The 24,237-nt window shown below is 37.9% G+C and overlaps 1 protein-coding gene across 1 annotated transcript in view; it reads right to left on the minus strand.

Moving 5' to 3' along the window:
• Positions 1-5,590: 5,590 nt before the first annotated feature.
• Positions 5,591-24,237, minus strand: part of gtf3c2 (general transcription factor IIIC, polypeptide 2, beta) — a 103,355-nt gene continuing 84,708 nt past the window's right edge. The window contains exons 17-18 of the mRNA XM_073057132.1: positions 18,609-18,713; positions 5,591-10,380 (exon numbers count right to left, since the gene is read on the minus strand). Coding sequence (XP_072913233.1) covers positions 10,207-10,380; positions 18,609-18,713 — 279 coding nt within the window. The 3' untranslated portion in view covers positions 5,591-10,206. The remainder of the gene's footprint in view (positions 10,381-18,608; positions 18,714-24,237) is intronic.

Raw genomic sequence — 24,237 nt, forward strand, 5'->3', positions numbered from 1 at the left:
CCCCCCCCCCCCCCCACCATTTTGTGAAAATCTAACGGACAACAGGTATTGTTCATTGGACCATAGCATTCATCTAGTATGCAATCCAGTTCTGGTTACTTTCAGCCAGACACTTGCAATAAATTGTGAAGCAAGAATGAGATTTGTGGCAGTGCTGGAGTGGAAATGAATGAAGTTTTTAAGTCCTGAAGGGATTACTTATAGCTTCAAAGAAACCAAGGTCAAACTGTTTAATATTAATCTATGATAAGCAAAAGTTCACAGTTTATTTCCTCAAATGGAAAACTCATAAATAAAAAAAATTACCTTTATTATGAATGGAAAGAAGTTCTTCCATCAGTACTTTATTTGTATGAAAGATTAAACTATTCATTCCCAATATTGACTACAGAGGGAGCACTGGCTCGATGCACAACCTAAAGTGTTTTAATGAACTAGCAAAGAGGCCAAATGAGATGCTGGAACAACAACAAAAAAAGTTTCAGATTCTCTGGAGGTCCTGAAATTGTGCAACCTAATCACAATGTAATCACTAGTGTTGACAAACACAGCAAAATTACAGACTGCAAATATTAATCTAAACAATAAATGATTGCTTGGTTGGTGTTCTTGTTGGCAGTGGGAAGTATGCTGATCATTAATGAGAACAATCTGTACTTCTAAGAATAGTCCGTTAATATGTGAAGGAATACATCTTATTTGAAATACTACTGACAGAAGCATTGCGATCATTCAGCACCATTTTAAATAGTTATCTTAGGTTTTATGTGCAACTGAATATTGGGACTTGCTTGCAGAGCTGTTAAATTTGGAAGCCTGAGTGTTACCACTGAGTTAAATGCATTCCATGACTGGAGACTGACACTAAACCAAACTCTGTGCAATTTCCTGGATGTTTGGAAACACCTCAGAAATATTGAGGGAAACATTGGCAAGGATTTTGTGTGGGGGTTGCTGTTTTTGTCTTATGTCTACATGGGTAGTGGTGCACTACTTCTAATCTGAATGGATGCATCCATGACATTTCAAAAGCATATGCTTACCTTCCTAGAAAGCTAAAAGGTTTTGATCACAGAACTGTTCATTATAAATTCAGGATTTCTAATGATGACATGCCGAGACAGAACAACTAGTCTAGTCTTACATATTTGCACTGCATACTCAGGACATGTATAGGACTGGAGCAACAAACTGACCTACTTGGCCTGGAACATGGTGAGATACACTTAGTCAATTAATAAAGGTACTGTATAGCATAAAATTTCAATCATGTTTACCACGTCAACTGACAGTTGTTACAATTTCAACTATTGAGTGTGGTAAAAATTGAGCAGCGGCAGAATCCTGCATGTGATTGTGGATTAGCTTCTGTGCATACGGTAGAATGAAGTGGTTGAGGAAACAATTAAAAGTGACTGCCACTCTTTAAGAAGCTTCTGAAACAAGGCAAAATGGATCCTGAAATCTGGACATATGGAAATTTGTGCTAACAAGAGTTAAACACGAAGATGGAGAGAATGATGGTAGCACAAATATGAACTAGTCATCAATGCATGTTAGACAACTGCAGTGGTGAAAGCTGCTCAGATCTTCCTTGAAGCACACATAGCAATGCGCAAAGTTTCTTGGCAAATTGCATCTCGTGGCCTGTCTTGTCTAGTATGATCATTATATTTATAATTGGTTATTGTTTATTGATGCGCACAATTTAATCCAGTTACACTACATTTAAATAGACCAATAATTTTACTGTACAGTATTTATATCAGTTAAGATGCACCATTTTCTGTATGGTATGAAATATGCTCACATTTGAAAGAAATCAGGAACAAGTTCCTATTAATTGAATTACATACACCTAACTTTTTTGTTAAAACGTAGTGTACTCAATATTAATTGCAGGCATAATGCATTGAGACCTCTATACAATAGATTCCTGGCAAAGTACTTGTAAATTTCAACAATCAAGGCTTCTTGTCCAATTTAGAAATAAATTATTTTTCAATTAAATAGACCATCTTAATTGTTGCTAAAGATTGCAATATGTGATGTTATTGAAGTATAGTAAGATAACAAATACCCCACTTTAAACTAAATATTAAGAGTTGAAGTTGGTCATGTTAATCCACCAAACCAGGTTAGTTAAGGAAAAAAGACACTTTAAAAAAGTTGCTTATTCTTTCTTACAAATCTGAATTAATCTTTTCCAAATTTTGATTTCACGTCTTAATTTCATTAAAATGACAATTAAATGTGCAGTTACCCACGATAGAATTGTTAAATTTTCAACTATTCACAACATAAAACATAAAAATTTACAGCACATTACAGGTCCTTCAGCTGACTCAAGACTACATATTTTCCCTAGTGCATAGCCCTCTATTTTTGTAAGATCCATGTACCAAGACCAATCAAAATGGTAATGTAGAAAAGTGGTGGTGGAGTTGTAAAAGAAAAGCAAGGGATATTTGCTGCAATTTTACAGGAGATGCAGATCATACCCAAGATAGAATACATGTTGCAGAATGTGCCACGTTCACATCTAGTATCATATTGCCTATTCTAGAGTTTATTAGAAGAAAAGGTGAATTGTTTTTAAAAACGTGGATGAAATCTACTTTGAATAGACGAAGAATAATTCTCTTCAGATTTGAGTGATCATACATGTTCAGATGAAGCCGAGTGTCATCATACATTGGCTCAGTACAGGTAGCTGGTCAAACTCACTAAATTAAGGGATTATTATATCCTGATCATTTACAGAAGAAAAATAAATTAAAATCTTCAGCATTTGGAAATATTATAAAGAATTGACAGCAAACAAGTTTACCCCTATATGCTTTGAGACTCTTTCCACACATTCATCATCTCCACTAATATACATTCCTTTTCCACCCTCCCTCAAGTGCACATACAGTACACACAAAGATCCCAATTTCTTACTTCTCTCAGACTGAAGATAATCTTTTCCATAAAATGACAGTTAATCTATTTAAAGATTGATTATGAAAATAGTGTGAAATGTCATAAACATCATATAGTCAGCAGCAGAATCACAGACACAAAATAATAGTCCATTGTGTGGTGAGCCAAGATCCCTGATCATACATGTACAAGTCTACATTAAAGCATTTCATGGGACAGCTCAACAATATTTTAAACTGTGATACACCCCCTTTCCCATAATGCCTGATAAGGATTGAACCTGAAATGTACCTAAACGTTATTGAGCTGCAAAACTCAGTGGTACTACAAAACACTACTTTTAAAACCTACTGCCCCTTCAAATGAAAGCGTAATTTCTCTAAAGAGAAGCTGTTAGAAGCCTGTGAAATAAACCTTTCATGTCACACAATAGTGTTAACAAATTTTGGGATGGCTAGAATTTACTCACATAAAAATAGGTTGAAGGTAAAAACATGGGTTCAGAAGTTGGATTGATTCATAGTTTATAGCTGGCCTTTGTGAATGCTCATATGAAAATTATGGTGTGAATTTTATGTGTGCTGTGTTGTGTGTAACATATTTTGAAGTACAGAGATTTCCATGTAATAAAGTGTCAAACTCTACAGGAGCCAATGTTCTTTGTTGTACTGTTTTGTAAATAGAGGTAAATGTTCTGTTTTATATGTGGGTGAACATGTGCACTGGAGTGTTGAACATCAGATGTTGTGTACTTTTGAAATATTTTCATGTCAATAAAAATGACTGCATATAGAAAACTTTTCCCATCATCACTTATTAGTCTTGCAATCCCAGATGGGTCCATTCTTGAGCAATTACAGATTGACTTTTTATGTGTTGGACATGAATTTTCAATAGATTGTTGTTACAATAAAGACTTAATTTCTTGATGTTTTCACTAGCATTTTTAAAACAATTTTCACCAAACATGTGCTTTTCAAATTGCAATTTATCAAATGTCTTTGAGGAAAAAAGTGCATGAAGTGAAATTAAACCCAACATTTAATCATTTTTATGGAGAATATGAAAAGTAAGATGATCAATTGCTTACTATAACATTTAATAGAAGTGACACATTAAAGCACTTCATGGGACAGCTCAACAAAATTCCAAGCCGTGATACAACTCTTTTCCCATTGTGCCTGATAAGGATTGAATCTGAATTGTGCCTACATGTTACAATTTAGTTGGATCTCTCTAGATGCCAGATGAGGTACATTAACAGCAGCAGTAACTACTGAGACAGATGGCATTCTATTCTAAGTTCCTCACGATGATGAGATACTGACCTCCATCCAGTCCCCTACTCAATTCATCATTTTACATGTGAACCTAAAAATAAAGAATGCTTTCCCAACTATGCATGCTTGGACCATCATAGCACTATAAGCTGGGCCTCCTGACGAAAAATATATCAAAAACTTATGTGCAAAGTAGGAAGCCTATTCCCAAGTATATAATAATCTGAAAGATCATTAAGCTTTGAGCATCAAGTTTGTTGCATGGCTCTTAAATTAATAGATATGCACCAAGAAGGCTTCCTCTTCCCACATATGCAAGATTCACAACTAAACTTTTAAGAGGATTTGCATCAAAAAGGAAATTGTAGAAAGGACTGTAGACTAAGTTTTCATCAGAAACATGGTAAATATACACTTATTACCCAATACACAGCTACGAATCATTTTCTGGGAGGATATTCAAATATGATCCATCATGAAATGCACAAAATGGAAGAAATGATGCCGATGCAGTATCAAAATTAATTGCATAGCCCTTGAACACAAAACATGCCAGTGACAGGAAAAGGCCTTTTCCAATGATCTCCAGGTATCACTGCAAGCTAACATTTTGAAAAAAAAAGAAAATACTGGAAACTCTAAGGGCAGTCAGCTATAATGAAGGATCCTTAACCAGAATTATTAATTACTTTTCTTTTCACAGATGCTGACAGACATTATAAACATTTCCAGCAGTTCCTTGAATTTCAAGTACTCAGGAAAAATGGAATCATTTGAATGAGTCACCTTCCCTGTTTCCATTGTTTTAACACTAAAGATGTCTCAAGTAGTTAGTAATCCTAGTTTTATATCAATTTCAGTTAATGACAATGGTCCTCAAAGCGATATTGGACATTGCACATTGGACAACAAGATTTGTACGGATTTCTTGTGAGCTCAGCTTATTCATTGTGATGAGTTTGCATGAATGTTACAACCCAGCTGATTAAAAATAAGGCAAGTTAACAGGTTAGCTGACCAGAAATGTTGCTACGAAACCTGGTTCTGATCTCACAAGTGATCCAGACATCACTCTTCCTGCAAAACCATCTCATCCTTTCCCTGAAGTTGGAAATGATGGAAGTATTACTGTATGGAACATTATAGTAATTCAGGACAGACTAGGCCCAGACAACCCACCACCCCAAAACTTTCCCTCAGGAGGCAGGCTTTAATTTTTTGCAATCTCCAAAACAATCCAAGAAAGCTGACAGTGTTTACTTATCATCTCCAGTGCCCACTTTACATATTGCACGGTCTCTGTCACAATCGCTGTAATTAAAATAATCATAACTTTATTTACTAAGTTGCCAGAATAATATTCAAGCATAGGAAGAAAACAAGTAAAAAATTAAAATGTTTTAATTGCATATTATGACCAAAGTAACATTTAAATATAAAATGACATAACCACTCAGACTTGAAACCCGAGAATATCAGAGTATTAGTCATACTCCAAATACTAAAGTACAGGCAGACATATTGACACAAAGATCAAAAAGTGAGATAACATTAAGCAAGGTGAAAGATTAATTGAAAGGGATATATAAACTGACCTTGGGTAACACCCTTATGGATTAGTAATTACTGCAAAATAAACAGGCATTTGCTTTGGCTCGAGCCAGCAAGAAGCCTTCCTTCCCTTCTACAAAATGTACTGGTGGATGAAAAACAACAATTCTTTCCACATTCTGTCCTTTTCTTATCAGATGTTATATACAAGCTGCACTGCAGAACAATATGGTCAGGAGAGAAGTCTACTAAATCAGACAATATGACATCAGAATGCGGTATTTTTCTTAAAAGGTATCCATTTTGCGATAACTCAACAACACTTCTTTCTAAATAAATATGGTATCACCAAGCCATTTTAATAAATGACTTGCTGTGTTATAAATAGATGGAATAGAATAGTTATCAATATGAAGGGCTCACCAGCTTCTTTAAAAGAAGCAGCTACAAAGACTAAATGGCTAATGGTAACCATTTTAAAATTTAATCATCAGCATGTGAACAGTGTGTCAAACTTCCCAAATTATAAATGTTATCAAGTTAGACATTTGCTAACTATGCACAGATTTCTATATAGAACTAACTTGGTACTTTTTACAATAATTATGTAAATATTTAAGAAATTAGTGTCAAGAAATTCAACCTGCTCTATTTTAATCAAGCTGCATAATAGCTCTAGCACGTTCTAGTGCACTTCCAAAGCTAATGAATTTGCAGAAGCATAGTAGAAAATGCACTGCAAAACTACTAATTGCCCAAATAATTTTTACAAAAGCCAAATTTTCCTGATTGATTAAAGCCAGTTACCCAAGGATGCAAAATATTATGTTGCATGCTCAACTGGCCAGTGCACCAATGGCTATGGCTTTCTGAAAGGAGCAACTGGGAAGTATAGGAGCATAAACATACATGATGGATCAGAGAATGATGAAACTAAAATGAAACATTTTATAACAAAAGGCAACATTTTAATCTCTGTGCCACATTCACAGCTTTTAATTTCTGAGAAGAAATAATTAACAAACTCTTATTAGCAACTGTACACTCTGTCAAATGTTTTAAATTCATGTTCTAAAGTTTCATTCCACTCTTTGTCTTGAACAATCAAATTCACTAATGTTACATGATGAGAATTGCAATTATAATATTTAAACTCTTCAGGGTACTCTTAAAAAAATCATACTACTTGCAAAGGATGACCAACAGGAAAACAAGCCTTGATTATGACATTAATACAGAAATAGCAGCATACGGGTGGGGGAAAGACCAACGTGGAATGTATTAAAAATACAAAATCTAGCATTTCCCTCAAAGCAGTTCAGCCATGTCAGAAAGGAAAGTACTCTTTGTGGTTGATCAAAACTAATGGTGCTTTATAGTGTAGTTAAACAAGACTTAAGCTGCATTAATGCAAGAGGTAATTAAATTATCTTGAAAAGTGAACTTCTTGTTGACTGAACTTCCAGGGGAGTTTTCTGAATTTAAGGCTGACTTGGGAAAAGAAATATATAAAATGGAAAGTGCAGATAAACACAGTGCACTAATCTAAATGCTGTACATTAATCTAAACCAAGACATTTAGTACATCGCTGCATTGCTGTGTTACATATTGATACACTGCACTCAGAATGGTAAAATTTGGTATCCAGTTACATATGCTAAGCAAAAAATAAAATAATGTTATTCGAGGAAGGCACCCCTCAAATGCAATAATGATGGAGAGTATTAGCATTGTCAAAGATTTGGAAATGAACCGCTTTCCCGTAGTTTTGGTCAGATGTAAAAGAAAAAGCAAAGTGTGGGAATTGCATTAAAATAAGTTATTTATATGCAACCTAAAATACAGCACATCTTGAATACATTTCCATTCAAGATTAAAAGACAAAGAAATCAATTCATGAATATAAGTGATACAATGTTTGAGGACAAAGCACTGGTATGAAAACATCCATGCCACCAAACTCTTTGGAACATGCTACATTTTAACAGTGCTTTCTCTCCCTTTTACAATGGTTTACAAACAGGAATGAAGCCAAATGTCTTTTGATGTGGAATTCATATAACAAGGATAAAATGTTGCATGACATTGCTCACCCAGAGTCACTCACTAGGTTAGGGAGTACCTTTAAAAATAGAGCAATTTTTAGTTTCATATACTTTACATGGAGGGAAAAAAAGCTTAACTGGTAGCTTAAATGCATCTACATTGAAAGTGCCAATATCACTATCAACTTCTGTACCTACAATAAAAAATAACTGAGTTGTGATTTTGCCATAGCAGGGAAGGCAGTTATTAATTTGTCCTGGTCGTAGGGAATTGAGAATTTCAATACAGAAGGCAATTCCTGTGCAAGTCATGTGGGAGTGATGTATTTCAGCCACAAAATGGTAAAGGCCATTCCATTTATTCAACACAATTCCAGTGTGCAAATGTGTAATAAATGCACATGGAAAACAATGTTTGAACTAGGGTAAAGGTAGTAATGTGAAACAACAAAGACTATAAATGTACTGACGTTATGTAGTTCACTAGCTTTGCAATGACCATTCACAACAAAGTGACTATGAAACCTTACAGAGAGTCTATTGTTTTGAGGTAGTTGTATTACAAGGTGCATCCAACTACATCAGCTAGGTTCAGATTTACAGATCTTTAAATGCCCAACCTACATGCAACAGCAAATAAATGAAATACACACAACATAAAACAGAAATTCAAGAGAAATTAGAAAGGCAATTATATCACTGGTTGTATTATAATTATTATAAAACAAACATCACTTGTAGAAAACAACTTGAAAAACTACAAATTCTGAATCAATTTTACAGGATTTTTTTGGGGGGCAGGGAGTTGCAAGATGGAATAAAGGGAGAGCATGAACTGTTCAAAGCATTCTTTAGAAAGGTTCATAGCCAAAAAGCCAAATGTTACACATAGTGCATATTTAACTTGAAAAAGCAAGATGGAAATGACAGCAATGCTCAGTGTGAGCAATTGATCATTGCCTGTTTTACAAATCGCCATGTTAAAAAAATCATGAAATGCCGATCAATTTTCAGCAATAATGTATTCAGAGGAAATTGTTTGCTAAATTTCATACTCCTATGAATATCATTTATGTTGATAGCTAGCATAGCTCTTCACTAGCATGCACTACAGGTCACAACACCAGCAGCACACAGACTTCGGACTAATGATCTATCAAAGGAAAAGCAATGAAACCTGAGGAAAATTACACTTCCGATCCAAAATTAAAGGGAACCTTGTGGATGCATCCAGAGTGAGACCAACCTTTTATAACTTCAGTGTACCAATGAAGTAGCACAATCATAGAACAAGGATGAATCAATTTTTTTTGAGAGTCTTACTTTATAACTCTCTTACTTTATAAAGCTAATTATAGGTAAGACCAGGAATAAAGTTATTGCCATGCAAATATAAATTTTGCTTTGTATGTATACGGTAATTATAAAATCCTGAACTATTTACTGTACATAAACTAAATAAGTTAATTCAGTCCTTTCATACTTTAATCTGATTGTTTCTCTTAAAAGTAAATGTGACCTGTTGTTACCTGCCTCAGACAAGACACCAACCAATAAACCAATTCTCAAACAATATTTTCATGCAAAGATATTATGATTTTCTATTATATAACCAAAACACTAGCTTAGTAAAGGGAGGGTGCTTAGCAAGATGGCAGAAAACCTGGGAAAACTATTTCCAGTTCAATTTCTTAAAAAAAGTTTGCAAAAAAAAAATTGCATGACATTTCATGATTTTAATAACATTGGTTTTGTAAAATTGTTCCTAGCAGCTAAAAACCTGTCAATCCTGTGAAATCAGACACGTTCACTTTTGTCTCAAAACTTTTTTGTTGATTAAAGGCCAATGCTACTCCTCACTCACAACATCTAAGTAAGTTTCAGGAAAATCATAACAACCAAAGTGAAACTTTTTGACTACTTCTTTTGAAAAACCGGTGGCAGAATTTGTTTTGATCAGCAGCGCTAAACAGGGTCTATAACATTGACACTTGTACTCCTCTCTAAATATTCATATCCACTGAAGCCAATAAATGGGTGGGACGAATACAAATGGTGACTGATATCATTGCGCCACTTTAGAGTCTGCAATCAAAGACAAATTTTTACCCCGATGTGTCTGATTCATTTGATTGAATTCCAGTAATACATTTAAATAAGACATTATTCTATACAACAAACTTTTAAAAAAAGCATACACAGCTGAACCTAGCAGGCAGGAATAGCTGTGCCTCATTCAATTATTGTGCCCCAACAGGATCCAGTAGGTGACAGCTATGTTGTAACGCCATTTGTTCCTTGGAAAATCCAAAGTGGCGGTATGTCAACCCAAGAATGGTGGCTTCATATTATTGTTTGCATCACTGTTTCTACACTGTGCATAATGTTAGAGACAATGGGACTCTCAATTGGTTGTCACTGTAGGCTGGAACATAGAACTGAATTGTGCTTGGTATTCCTTGATCAACTTCCTGCTGACATGTGTGTTAAGGCTCCGTACACAGTGGGCTCGAACAATGCCAGATTGCCCAGCAGAAAGAACCCATCCATGGGCATCCAGATTGGGATTGAAACGGACCTGGTAGAAAAAGACAGCTAAATTAGATAGACAAACTTTATTATTTTAACAAATATGACTTTTCAAACTTCAAGAAATATTAAATGTTAGGTCCATACATGAAATCTGAACGCAACATACTTGTTAAGAGCAAGAGTAATGTAGCAAAACCTAATTTAAAACAATGCTTAAAAATGGGGACAGCATTCCACAATAGCTTATATTTAAAAAAAGGGCAAAACAAGACAAAAAAAAAATGATACCAAATACTAAGAGCTTAAAAGCAACATGTTAGAAGCAACAGTTTGTTTACAGTTAACAGTTCTTGATGTTTATAGTTTACAGTTAATGTTCTATAGATTTGCTAAGTACGCTCACAGAAAAAGATTCTCAGGGTTGTATGGTAGTTATATGTGCTCTGATAATAAATTTTACTTTGAACTAGAAATCTGAAACAAAGCAAAAAATGCTCAAAATACTTTGCATGTCAGGCAGTACCTGTGGAGAGGGAAACTAAGTTAAGAGTTCTGATCAATGTCCCTTAATTAGAAACAAATGGCCAGAGAACATTAAATGTAGGTGTAAAATAAGTGGATGATAAAAATTCATAAGTGAAATCATAAGTAGGCTTTATAAGAACAGAAGAAGAGGATAACATTTCTGTCTAAGTTGATTTAATATACCCTGAAAAATATTTATAGTTTATTATTGATAACTGTTCTTGGCAGAATACGAGTAGAACTCCACATTTAACAACAATTAGAAGTTCCTTGTTTTGATCCAAGAAATCGGATGGACTCTTTGGAAGTGTGACATCTGAAAAAGAATTTAGGCTTTGGATAACTTTTTGTATCTTCAATTTAGCTGTACACAGAGAGCCACAAATAACAAGTATGTTTTGTGCTAGATCATCAGGCCTAGAGGATAAGCTTCCAATGTTGCTATTACAGTCCCAGACACTGGACTGTAAAATTAAATTTTCTTCATTTTACACTCCATTTGTTCTTGTCTGTCTTTATATAAAGGCAACTGTGACACAATACTGCACCAGAATGCCAAATGGAGCTTAACTGCATTCTCTGACATTCAGAACTTAAGAGTACGTGCCACTCAGTAAACATATACAACAGACAATTTGATGGTGTGTGGCTTTAAAGAGACCCAAGCCATATAACCTGGAACTGAAAGAAAGTGAACACAAGCTACAAAACCATGAGAAATAGATGTTAGAGAAGGCTAATGTAGAAATCTATTTGGCTGATGTGAATGACCCTTCATTTAATTTTCATGGCCACCTTTCCTCAGAAACACGAGAAATTCTACAGACACTAGAAATCCTGAGCAACACACACAAAATGCTGGAGGAACTCAGGTTAGGCAGAATCTATGGAACAGTCAGCTTTTCTGGTTGTTCATCAGAACTGGAAAGGAAAGGGAAAGATGCCAGAATAAGAAGGTGGGGAGGATGGGAAGTTAGGTGCTGAGAGGTAGTACGTGGAAAAGGCAACAGGCTGGTAAAGAAGGCATCTTATAGAGGAAGAGAGAGGGCAGGAAGAGGGGCACAAGGGGGAGGCAATAAGCAGGTGAGAAAAAGTGGCAGAAGGCCAGAGCGGGGATTAGAAAGTGGGGGGGTGGAAAAAAATGACCAGAAATTGGAGAGATCAGTGTTCATGTTATTAGGTTGGAGGCTACCTAGATGTGTTATGAGATGTTCCTCCAACCTGAGAGTGGCCTCATTGTGGCAAAAAGAGGAGGAAAGGGAATGGGGACAGGAATTAAAATGGCTTACAACCAGGAAATTCTGCTTTTTATGGATAGAGCACCTCTGCTCAATAAAACAGTCCCTCAATTTTCGCCGGTTCTCAGCAATGTAGAGGAGGCACCAGATACAGTAGATGACCTAAACAAATTCACAGATGAAGCATATCCTCAGTGCTACTTTCCTGCACAAACCATATTTCCCTTGACTTCCTTAAAATTCTGAACTCCAATTATCTACTCAATAATTGAGCTATTAAGTTCCACTATGTCTTGGGTGAAGAAATTTCTTTTAATCTCCAAGCTAAATTGCCAACCACTTATTTTGAGACTGGGAGCCATGCTTCAAAACAGCTCATCCTAATTCCAGCACTGGCTAAAACCAATAAGAACTCTGTCTATTCCAACATGATCTAATTCTTCCATGCTCAGGAGATAGGCCCAGACTGCTTAAAAGGACAAACACTCCTTGCAGGAATTATTCTGGTGAATCCTTACTTTAGCCTTTCACAAGGAGTCATGCCCTGATTTACAAGTGATAGGTTTTCAAATTTTCAAAAGGATAATGAGAATAACAGAGAGAAATAATAAAATGGAGCAGGTCAGGCAGAGGAAATAATCATGATTTCAGCACACATAAAACCCTCAAATCACTGATGTAGATTGCAAACAGCTGGAACCATAGCATCATAGCACCAGCCACCAAAACCAAAAGTGACCCGTTTACTCCTACATTATTTTCCATCTAATAACCAATCCTCATTACAGTACATTAACACCAATACTCTACACTCTGATTTTGCTCAAATATCTCTTGTAGCAGCTCAACAAATGCATCTGCAAAATCAAATGCATCACATCAACTGGTTCACCATCATCTATTTTGGTAATTATAACCTCAAAAACAAGTTTTGTCAAATATTAATCCCCTTCCATAAATCAATAGTGTTCTTGCTCAGTCTCATGCTCATCTTCTACATGCTTTGTCCCAGAGTCCCAGCTGTCCAGCAAGAACAGCTTTACATTTAACTATATTGCTAGACTCAATATTGCTACACCAAAGATTTGGCAGTTCATTTGGGCAGGATTTAAAGTAGTTTAAAATAGCCTGGGCAGGGTATGGACACCAGTGCACAGACTCACAAAGGATAGGAGGCCTTGCTGAAAATGGTGGGCAAGAAATCAGGGAGCAGGTATCCAAGGATGTGTTACTGGCTGCACATTAGCACAGCAGGTAGCATATTGCTATGATAGTGCCAGTGACCCAGGTTCAATACCACTGCTGCCAGTAAGGAATTTGGATGTTTTCCCCATGACTTCTGTCTTGCAAGGAATACTCCTACTTCCCTTCCAATACTTCTTGATCCTGATAGTATCTGTACTCTCGTATAAAACCGTGGTCTCTGCTTCAAATATTTAATATGGAAAGATGTCCTTATTTTATGCTTCCCTTCAATAAATAAAACTAACTACTTTTCCTTAAAGCAACTTATAAACTCTCTAAACAAAATAATCCATACCAATTCACCTTTTCATTACTTAAAACTCATTAAATCTCTTTTATTTTAGCAATGACAGCCCGTAACTTACTTGTCGCCTTGTAACTATATACAACCTCTGCCCATTTAATAAGCATAAAGATTTAATAACTACCGTATATAAATTCATCTTAACTACCTGCACTGCCCTCCACTTATGACAACCAAAATCCTTTTTTTTATTGTGGAGGGTATTATTGGCAATGGTTTCACATCTGGATAATCTGTCATTATCACTGTCAACAGCAATTAAATAGTAACTGAAACAGGGATTTACCTGATACAAGCATACCTAACCTCTCCCCTGTCTATCAATGTAATCAAATATAAATATCACAGAATCACAAAGTAATGATCTCTGATTCCTAAGTCCTGCATCAGGATTTGACTGTATAAACAACAGCTCTAATTTACCCAGTCTGGTGTCAGATCTCTCAGTGGGAGAGCATTTTGGAGATAGTGATAGGAACAGCCAAGTTAGAAAAGCATTTAATTGGAGTAAGGGGAACTAGAAGGCTATCAGGCAGGAAACCGGAAGATTAAATTGGAAACAGATGTTCCCAGGGAAAAGTATGGGAGAAATGTGGCAAATGTTCAGGAGATATTTGTGTGGAGTTCTGCAGAGGTATGTTCCAATGAGACAGGGAAGTTATGGTAGAGTACAGGAACTGTGCGAGCTAGGTAATGTTAGAGATCTAGAAGATATGGCTAACAGGAAGGAGCTTAAGAAGGAAATTAGGAGAGCCAGAAGGGGCCATAAGAAGGCCTTGGCAGGCAGAATTAAGGAAAACCCCAAGGCATTCTACAAGTATGTGAAGAGCAAGAGGATAAGATGTGAAAGAATAGGACCTATCAAGTGGGAAAGTGTGTATGGAAGCGGAGGAAATAGCAGAGGTACTTAATGAATACTTTACTTCAGTATTCACTATGGAAAAGGACCTTGGTGATTGTAGTGATGACTGCAGCGGACTGAAAAGCTTGAGCATGTAGATATTAAGAAAGAGGATGTGCTGGAGCTTTTGAAAAGCATCAAGTTGGATAAGTCGCTGGGACTGGATGAGACGTACCCCAGGCTACTGTGGGAGGTGAGGGAGGAGATTGCTGAGCCTCTGGCAATGATCTTTGCATCATCAATGGGAATAGGAGAGGTTCCAGAGGATTGGAGGGCTGCAGATGTTGCTCCTTTATTCAAGAAAGGAAGTAGAGATTGCCCAGAAAAATATAGACCAGTGAATCTTACTTCAGTGGTTGGTAAGCTGATGGAGAAGATGCTGAGAGGCAGGATTTATGAACTTCTGGAGAGGTATAATATGATTAGGAATAGTCAGCATGGCTTTGTCAAGGGCAGGTCGTGCCTTATGAGCCTGATTGAATTTTTTGAGGATGTGACTAAACACATAGATGAAGGAAGTGCAGTAGATGTAATGTATATGGATTTCAGCAAGGCATTTGATAAGGTACCCCATGCAAGGCTTATTGAGAAAGTAAGGAGGCATGGGATCCAAGGGGACATTGCTTTCTGGATCCAGAACTGGCTTGCCCACAGAAGACAAAGAATGGTTGTATTCTGCATGGAGATCAGTGACCAGTGGTGTGCGCCTCAGGGATCTGTTCTGGGACCCTTACTCTCCATGATTTTTATAAATGACCTGGATGAGGAAATGGAGGGATGGATTAGTAAATTTGCTGATGACACAAAGTTTGGAGGTGTTGTGGATAGTGTGGAGGGCTCTTAGAGGTTACAGCAGGACACTGATAGCATGCAAAACTGGGCTGAGAAGTGGCAGATGGAGTTCAACCCAGTTAAGTGTGGGGTGGTTCACTTTGGTAGGCCAAATATGATGGCAGAATATAGTATTAATGGTAAGACTCTTGGCAGTGTGGAGAATCAGAGGGATCTTGAGGTCCAAGTCTATAGGATGCTGAAAGCAGCTGTGCAGGTTGACTCTGTGGTTAAGAAGGCGTATGGTGTACTGGCCTTCATCAATCGTGGAATTGAACTTAGGGGCCGAGAGGTAATGTTGCAGCTATATAGGACTCTGGTCAGACCCCACTTGAAGTACTGTGCTCAGTTCTGGTCACCTCACTACAGGAAGTATATGGAAACCTTAGAAAGGGTGCAGAGGAGATTTACAAGGGTGTTTCCTGGATTGGGGAACATACCTTATAAAAACAGGTTGAGTAAACTCGCCCTTTTCTCCTTGGAGTGATGGAGAATGAGAGGTGACCTGACAGAGGTGTATAAGATAATGAGAGGCATTGATCAAGTGGATAGTGTTACGAAGGATGAACAGCTCTGATGGGCAGAAGGGTGCAAGGTTGCCCATGCCCCCTCCCCTGGGAGAATCACAAACTGTTACTGTTGCCAGGCTGTTAATGAGAGAGAAAGAGATGGAACAAAAACATACTTGGACTGGAACATTTGCTTCAGATAAGGGAGAGATAACCGGGGGAGAGAGACCATATTATGACTCCTGTAAGACTCACGGCTCCGGAGAGGGCTGTTTACTTGTGTTATGATACCAGCCCCCTCCTTTGTGAGAATCGCAAGAGCCCTAGTGAAGGGGGGGGGTCAATGACCCAAGAGAGAGAGAGACGTGCTGAATACCGCATTCCACCGGGATGCAGAATAAAGCAACCTTGACTATTGTCTCATGAAGACCACGTGTAAAGCCCTCGGGCAAAGTGGGCTGGTTGAGAGAGAGATTGACACCTGCGATCCCGTGAGGAAGTATAAAGGAGGGTCTGGGGGGGACGACCCCTCCAGATGCACCAAGGAGACACAGTAGCGATCCCGTCGTAGTGGGAAGCCATTTTGAAGGAAGCCACGTGCGTTAGATTCCGAATCGGGAGTCTGTGGCTGGAATCACGGAAAATCGCTTTTAACTAACAACAGGAAACCCGGCTCCCCTAATTCCACGGTTTTGCTTCGTAAGGACCCGGGCAAATGTTCCTTTTCTCACCAATCTCTCTCTCCAACACGGGAAACCCAGCGGTTCCCAAAAGGCTGAAGCCTGCCGACTTTTGAATGACTGTTATATTTCTAAATGGACAAGATATTATCCCCTAGACAACGATAGAGCTGATTTCTGATTGATCATTACTATACCTGCGCTTTAGATTGAGTATTGACGACGTATGTTATCAAAATGTTTGTATTAACCTTCCTTTTGTGCCCCTTTATAAACAAAAACGTTTAAAAATGGTGCCATCAGACTTCAGTGGACCTCTCTATCTTTGCTGGTAAGTGATCCAGTTACGGGATACGTAACACTTGGTACTATTCTGTTCATTAAAATTCCTCAGTGGACAGCCGGAGTGGGCTGGTTTGATGGACTAAGCCATTCAAAACTGATTGACACCTGAGACCCCGTGAGTAGGGATAAAAGTGAGGTCTGGGGAGACACCCCTCAGACACACCAGGAGACGCACCAAGAGACACACTAGTGAGCACTGCTTAAGTGTTGGAACCCACGAGAAAGTGTGGGGCATCGGAGACTGAAAGAAGGATTGGTCAATTTTAACTCACAGTGTTTATAGCGCAAGTCACAGTGGGGGCTTGTGTGTGTGTCCACCCTTGCCTGGGTGATGAGTCCACCATAGAAGAACGGTCTAGCTAAAGGACAGAGGGGTCATAACTGAATGACCACACCGATATGACGGATCAAGAACATAAAGGAAGGTTTACAAGACAATAGCTGTCACTGTTTGCTCGATCTTTCTCTCTCTCTCTCTCTCCCTCCAACAGTTACAACAAAAGAATCAACAACTACCTCAGCCTGTATGAACTGAACTGAACTTTATACTCACATATGACAATTCATTATCCCCTAGACAACGATAGAGCTTGTTTATTATTGATTATTATTATACCCACACTTTTAGGTTTAGTATTGCTAACGTGTATTATCTGTATGTTTGCATTGTTGATATTGATTTGTATATTTTACTAATAAACACTGTTTGGAAAATAGTACCAGACTCCAACGGATACTTCTGTCTTTGCTGGTAAGACACCCAGTTATGGGGTATGTAACAAATGTTAGAGGCTTTTTCCCCAGTGCTGAAATGGTTGCCAGAAGAGGACACAGATTTAAGGTGCTGGGGAGCAGGTACAAAGGAGATGTCAGGGGTAAGTTTTTTTATGCAGAGAGTGATGAGAGCGTGGAATGGGCTGCCGACAACGGTAGAAGAGGCGGATACGATGGGGTCTTTTAAGAGACATTTGGATAGGTACATGGAGCTTAGAAAAATAGAGGACTATGGGTAAGCCTAGTTATTTCTAAGGTAGGGACATGTTCGGCACAAATTTGTGGGCCGAAGGACCTGTATTGTGCTGTAGGGTTTCTATGTTTCTAATGAAGAAAACAATTTACAACTTTGTTGACAACACTCCAAACAAAAAAAGGTGTGCTATTACATTAATCCAGAATAGAAAAAAATTTCTGGATACTCTGACAGCCTTTCAGAAATTCATCTAATATTTTGCAAACATTTTTGTTTCCGTAGGACTTATCTTTTACTGGTGCAAAATAGCTATGATGTGAACAGGAATGGAAAATGCAAAATTTATCTACTGGGAGATTTGCAACCTCCTTGCTTGGAAAACGACAAAGTGTGAAACCACCAGGTTTTATAAAATCACAGAAAGTTGGGAGAAATGGGGTTAAGGGAAACAAATAATGCATGATTGTAATACTATCTTTTACTTCCTGTGACCTCACATACAACCTTGTACGTGACTTAGTATTATGGTGATCCACAATATGATTTGAGTAGCAAAAAAAATTAGAAGGAAGCAATGTTAGGCCAGTGAAATTTAGCCGAGCACTGAAATTAAAATGTAGATTGAAAACACTTTTTGCATTTTATATAACATTTTGAATGTGAAAGTTTCAAGAGGATTTTGGATAATTATTCCATTATGCATTGCAATATTGATATTCAGTTTACCTTGTATACAGATTCCAATGGCATTCTGTCAGGGTATGTTTTTTCTTTGTCAACAGTCTGCATTCTCTTAAAAGGTCCTCTGGAAAACAAGTTCTTGAAACTCCTCTAAAAAAAATTAAAAAAACAGTTTTAAAACAGAGTAGTTTTATACACCTAAAATGCAGGATCAGACCAGACATCAACATCAGTTACTTAACATCCAAGTGAAGTTACCAGTGAACTTTTCAATAATTGCATAAATTAAAGGAAACCTTCACAAAGGGGCAAGGAAAGGCCTAATGAACCAATTGTAAATGTAAACTGATATAAATATGCATCCTAAATCTGGCTTTAAAGGTGGTAGCATTCCTTCCAGGGAGATGGGTTAACAATGTTTATCCACTCTTTAAAATCAAAACAAACTAGTTTGCTAGACCAAGGGAAACTTGACTAGTAAAGGACTGGCTCCTAAATTCAGTATACCTTAATGCTTCATACTTGCAAATCCTTCCAGTCCCTAACCACCATTCCACGTCATCTTCAATTCTTCTGATTCCCCACCTCACCATATTTAGCTAATGCTCACATTTCTGGCTATTCTTTCCAACTGTGTACCTTATAGTGTTATGAATGTACCACAGCTCTGCGGGGCCAAAGGGTGCAGGGTAGCCCCCTCCTTTGTGAGAATCGCAAGATCACTATTAAGTCCATTCAGGAGACCCAGGAAATGAGAGAAAGACATGCAGAATCCACAAGTCGTTGGAATGTGTCTTGGCCTCCAAGAGGTGGACCCATTGATGCCGGCTATTGTCTCTTGGAGATGGACTTGTGTATTGCATCCTGTACGATGCATTGACGCCCCAGGCAATGAAACGAGGGGGAGGTTGGTGGAGGGATTGCCTCATCCCAACCTGATTGACATCTGAGACCCTGTGAGTCAGGATAAAAAGAGGGTCTGTGGGAACAGCCCCTCAGACGCACCAGAAGAAACACCAGCGATCCCGTAATAGCAAGAAACCAGGGGAAAGGCCACGTGCGTCCGGTTCCATTTGCCCTGGAATCGGTGGGCCCTTTTCCACGGCCGAAAGGTTTTTAGCTAACAACGGGGAAACCAACTCCCAAAGACTCTCGAAGGATTGACATCATAAAAGGAATGGGCAAGTTTTAAACCCGTCTTTCTCTCCGACCCAAAAGCTGCAGCTTGAATGAACTGAGTGACTTTTATATTTCCATCGGACAATACATTATCCCCTAGACAACGATAGAGCTATTTCTTATTGATTATTATTATACCCGCGCTTTTAGATTTAGTATTGACGACGTATATTATCTGCATGTTTGCATTGACATTATTTTGTGTATTTTTTAAATCAATAAATACTGTTAAAAATAGTACCATCAGACTTCAACAGACCTCTCTATCTTTGCTGCTAAGTGACCCAGTTACGGGGTACGTAACAACAGTCATATGGCTTCTCTTCCTCCCTACGTCAATCATCCTACTTCCAAGAAGCCTCCAATGTCTGCTTCAGTCTTTGACCATTAATCTCTTGAGCATCAGATCTTTTCTCTCACCTTCTTGCTACTGATTCCTGCATAATTCTAATCGAAATATGGCCACCAATTTTTACAGTGGTGTCTGAACTTTCCACCTGGCTTCTACCACGACACTATTCCTCCTAGCAACACACCAAAATGCTGGAGGAACTTAGCAGGCCAGGCAGCATCTATGGAAAAGAGTACAGTCAACATTTCGGGCCAAGACCCTTCAGCAGGGCTGGAGAAAAACAAGGTGATAGATGAAACTGGGGGGAAGGGGTGAAGTAGGAGAGGTCATAAGGCCATGGAAAAAAAAGGGGGAAAAGTACCAGAGGAAAGCGATGGGCAGGCAAGGAGACAAGGCGAAAGAGAGAAAAGGGAATGGAGAATGGTGAGATGGGGGCGCATTACCCGAAGTTTGAGAACCTGCAGGCGGGGGGTGGTGTACTGTAGTAGTCTGGCAGACTGACATCCACCTTGCTGAGGCCCAGCGACAACTGTCAGACACCTCCTCTTACATACCCCTCAAACAGGATCCCACTAAGGAGCACTAGGGCATTGCCTCCCACACCATTACAGAACTTATTATCTCTGGGGATCTCCCATTATCTGCCACAAACTTCATAGTTTCCATATCCCACACCTCCTGTTTCTTCCTCCTACCTAAGATCCACAAACTTGCTTATCCAGGTAGATCCATTGGTTCAGCTTGTTCCTGCCCATTGAACTCATATCTGCATACCTTGACTCAGTTTTATCCCCCCTGGTTTAGTCCCTTACAAGTACACAGAAGTAGTAAAATTATAAACAGAAGGCAATATATTGTTACAGAGAAATGCAATGAAGGTAGACAAAGTATAAGGGCCACAACAAAGTAGATTGGAAAGTCAACAGTTCAGCTTTTAGCATTTGAGAGGTTTGTTCAAGATTTGCTAATAGTGGGATTTAAGCTGTCCTTAAGTCTTGTGGTCTATCCTTTTAAGCATTGCCTGATGGGAGGGGCACTTAATTATGTTGACTGCTTTCCCAAGGCAGTAAGAAGTGCAGACAGGATTTGGAAAGGAGAGGTGGGTTTGCGAGATGAACTGGGCTGCACTCATAAAATTTCTTGCTGTTTGGGCTGAGCAGTTCCCATACCAAGCTCCATTGTGGACATATTCAATAACTCTGTCTTCACAGCTCTAAGCATATGGAATTCCAAAGAGTAACAAACTTTGAAGAAGAAATTCCTTCTCATTTCCCATGAAGGGGCAATCCTTATTCTGAAAGTATGCCATTAGTTTTACATATATCTACTCAGGTGAACAGCTTTTCAGCACCCACCCTGAAAACTTCAATGAACAAGGGCCTAATTTAATTAACCTTTCTTTGTAAATCAACCATTTCATCCTGGGAGCCAACTTTGACAACTATCTCTGCACAACCTCCAATTCAAACATAATCTTCCTTAAATAAACTTAAATGTATTAGATCTTATGTTTTATTATAAGCAATTTTTATGTGACCAATCTCTTCCATTTTATATACCAGAAGCTCTATCATTGTATTGCTTACTAATTTGCTCTTATTCTCCATCTTTTCCCTCTTCAGAATCATTTCTTAATCATTCTTTAGTTTCTAAAAATTTCACAATCCTGTGGCCTATCAGTATTCTGTGTATTATTAACTTTTTTCCAAATTTGGCATAATCTCTATTTCAGTTAGAGACAGAATGTGCATTCTTTTTTGTTGAGCCTCTCTTTCTTACTGAAGTTTATCTTTGCTGACATTTATGAAATATCTCCTTAAATATCTGTGCTCATACAGTTGAAACTGCTTTTATTTAGACACCAATTTCAGACACACATTTGTCATCCTCATATTGAACTTGAAACTCTATCATGCTATTCTCACTCTTTCCTAGGGCAGTTTACTATGCAATTATCAATTAATTATATCTAGCTGCATAATAAAAAAAAGAATTAGTCATTGGTTGTTTCCCCCAACATTCTATGAACTTATCCTCAATGGTATTCATGTCAATTTGATTTGTCCAATCCACATGATGATTAAAGTTGCTTTGAAAACTAGCTAAGCCAGACAGATCCCCACCCTTACCAGCTGACAACACAATGGATAGGAATAAACCGAGAAGCAAGAAATATGTTGATGCTGGAAAATCTGAAATGAAAATAGTTAAGTGTCAGTGATACTCAGCAGATTAGATGGCATCTGTGCAGAGATTTCAAGTTAATAATCTTTTATCAGTACTGGAAAAGAGAGGAATAAGTATGATTTTAAATTGCAGGGAGAGTCAGCAATGAGAAAACAAAGGGGAATTACTACAAAAGGGTAAAAACCAAGATTATAGAAATTATGTTGCCATTGTCTTTACAGAAGATGTTGAATGCTTATTAAATAAGGTAATGTGTATAGAGAAAACAAAACAGAGGGAAATGAAGGAGAACAGCACAGAGGGAGACAAACACACTGGAAATGAAAGATGCCATAAAATTGAGGACAGAGGAAAACTGAGTTAACCCAATAGGTGGATGATCTGACATCAGAACAGGTCAGTTCTGATGTAAACAGCAAAGGCTGTCTGTGTGTCACATGGATAATCTCAATTTCATATGTTGTCTCAACCTCTTCTCTCTGCAACTTAAAACCAGCTTGCTTTCTCACTTTTAGATTTCTTTTGAAATGTTATTAAACTGAAACCCGCATGGATAGAAAATTGGCTGACTGGCAGGAGGCAAAGAGTGGGAAGAAAAGGGCCCATTTCTCGTTGACTGCCGGTGTCTAGTGGTGTCGGTGTTCTGTAGGGATTGGTGTTGGGACTGCTTCTTTTCACATTATATACAATAGTTTGGCTGATGGATTGATTGCTTTATGGCTAAGTTTATGGATGACACAAAGATAGGTGGAGGGGCAGGTAGCGTTGAGGATGCAGGGAATCTGCAAAAGGACTTAAAACAGATGAGAAGAATTGGCAAAGAAGTGACAGATGGAATATAGTGCAGGGAAGTGTATGGTCATGAACTCTGGTAGAAGGAATAAAGGTGTAGACAATTTTCTAAATGAGTAGAAAATTCAAACAAAAAAAAAATCAGATGTCCAAAGGGACTTCAGAGTCCTTGTTAACTTGCAGGTTGAGTTGGTGGTATGGAAGTCAAATGCAATGTTAGCATTTATCTTCTAGAGATCTAGAGTATAAAGGATGTAATGCTGAGACTCTATAAGGCATTGGTCAGACCATACTTGGGAGTATTGCGAGCAGTTTTAGCACCTTATCTACTGCAGAGTGTCCAGTGGAGGTTCACAAGAACAATTCCAGGAAAGGGTTAACGTATGAGGAGGGTCTGTACTCGCAGGAGTTGGGGGAGCGCAGGATCTCAGTGAAAGGCCTAAATACAGTAGCTGTGGAAAGAAAGTTTCTGATAGTGGGGGAAGCCTAGGACAAGAGGGCACAGCCTCAAAACAGAGGGACGTCCATTTAGAACAGATACGAGGAGGAATTTCTCAATAGACTGAATAGACTAATTCTACTCCGATGTCTTATGAAACATCACTCCATTGATATTGATTTATACTGAGTTTTCCAGTATTTTCTGTTTTAATTTTAAAGAGACTGCCTGTATTTATAAAATTCAATATAATTAACATTTAAATATTACACGTTAAAATGTAAAATATTATAAAACACTCAGCAATACACAATTTAAATGTAGTTAATTACTTTAAATTAATATGGGAGTTTGCACTACTCCCCAAGATATTATTGCATCAAATGTAGTAGCTCTGTTCCTGACAACTGGCTGTCAGAAGTTTGGGACTTGTGATTGGACTAGAACCTCTAACTTAGACGCAGGTGCTAATGGGTTTTGTGCTGATTTTATGAATTTTTAAAAAAGATTTATGTCAAATGAGTCTATAGTCTTATGGAAGTGTGAAATACCTTTTTTCTAATGATTTTTGAATCTAAAATTGCAAAACATATTGTTTTAAATTTGTTTCTCTAGTTTGTTATTTGAACATGCAACCTAAATAATCTGGAGACAAGTACATTCCAACTATAGGGCTGTCTACACAAAGGTACGTCATTGATGCATAATTCTATTTCTCTATTGTC

The sequence above is a fragment of the Hemitrygon akajei genome, chromosome 9 (assembly GCF_048418815.1).
Source record: "Hemitrygon akajei chromosome 9, sHemAka1.3, whole genome shotgun sequence".
NCBI lineage: Eukaryota > Metazoa > Chordata > Chondrichthyes > Myliobatiformes > Dasyatidae > Hemitrygon > Hemitrygon akajei.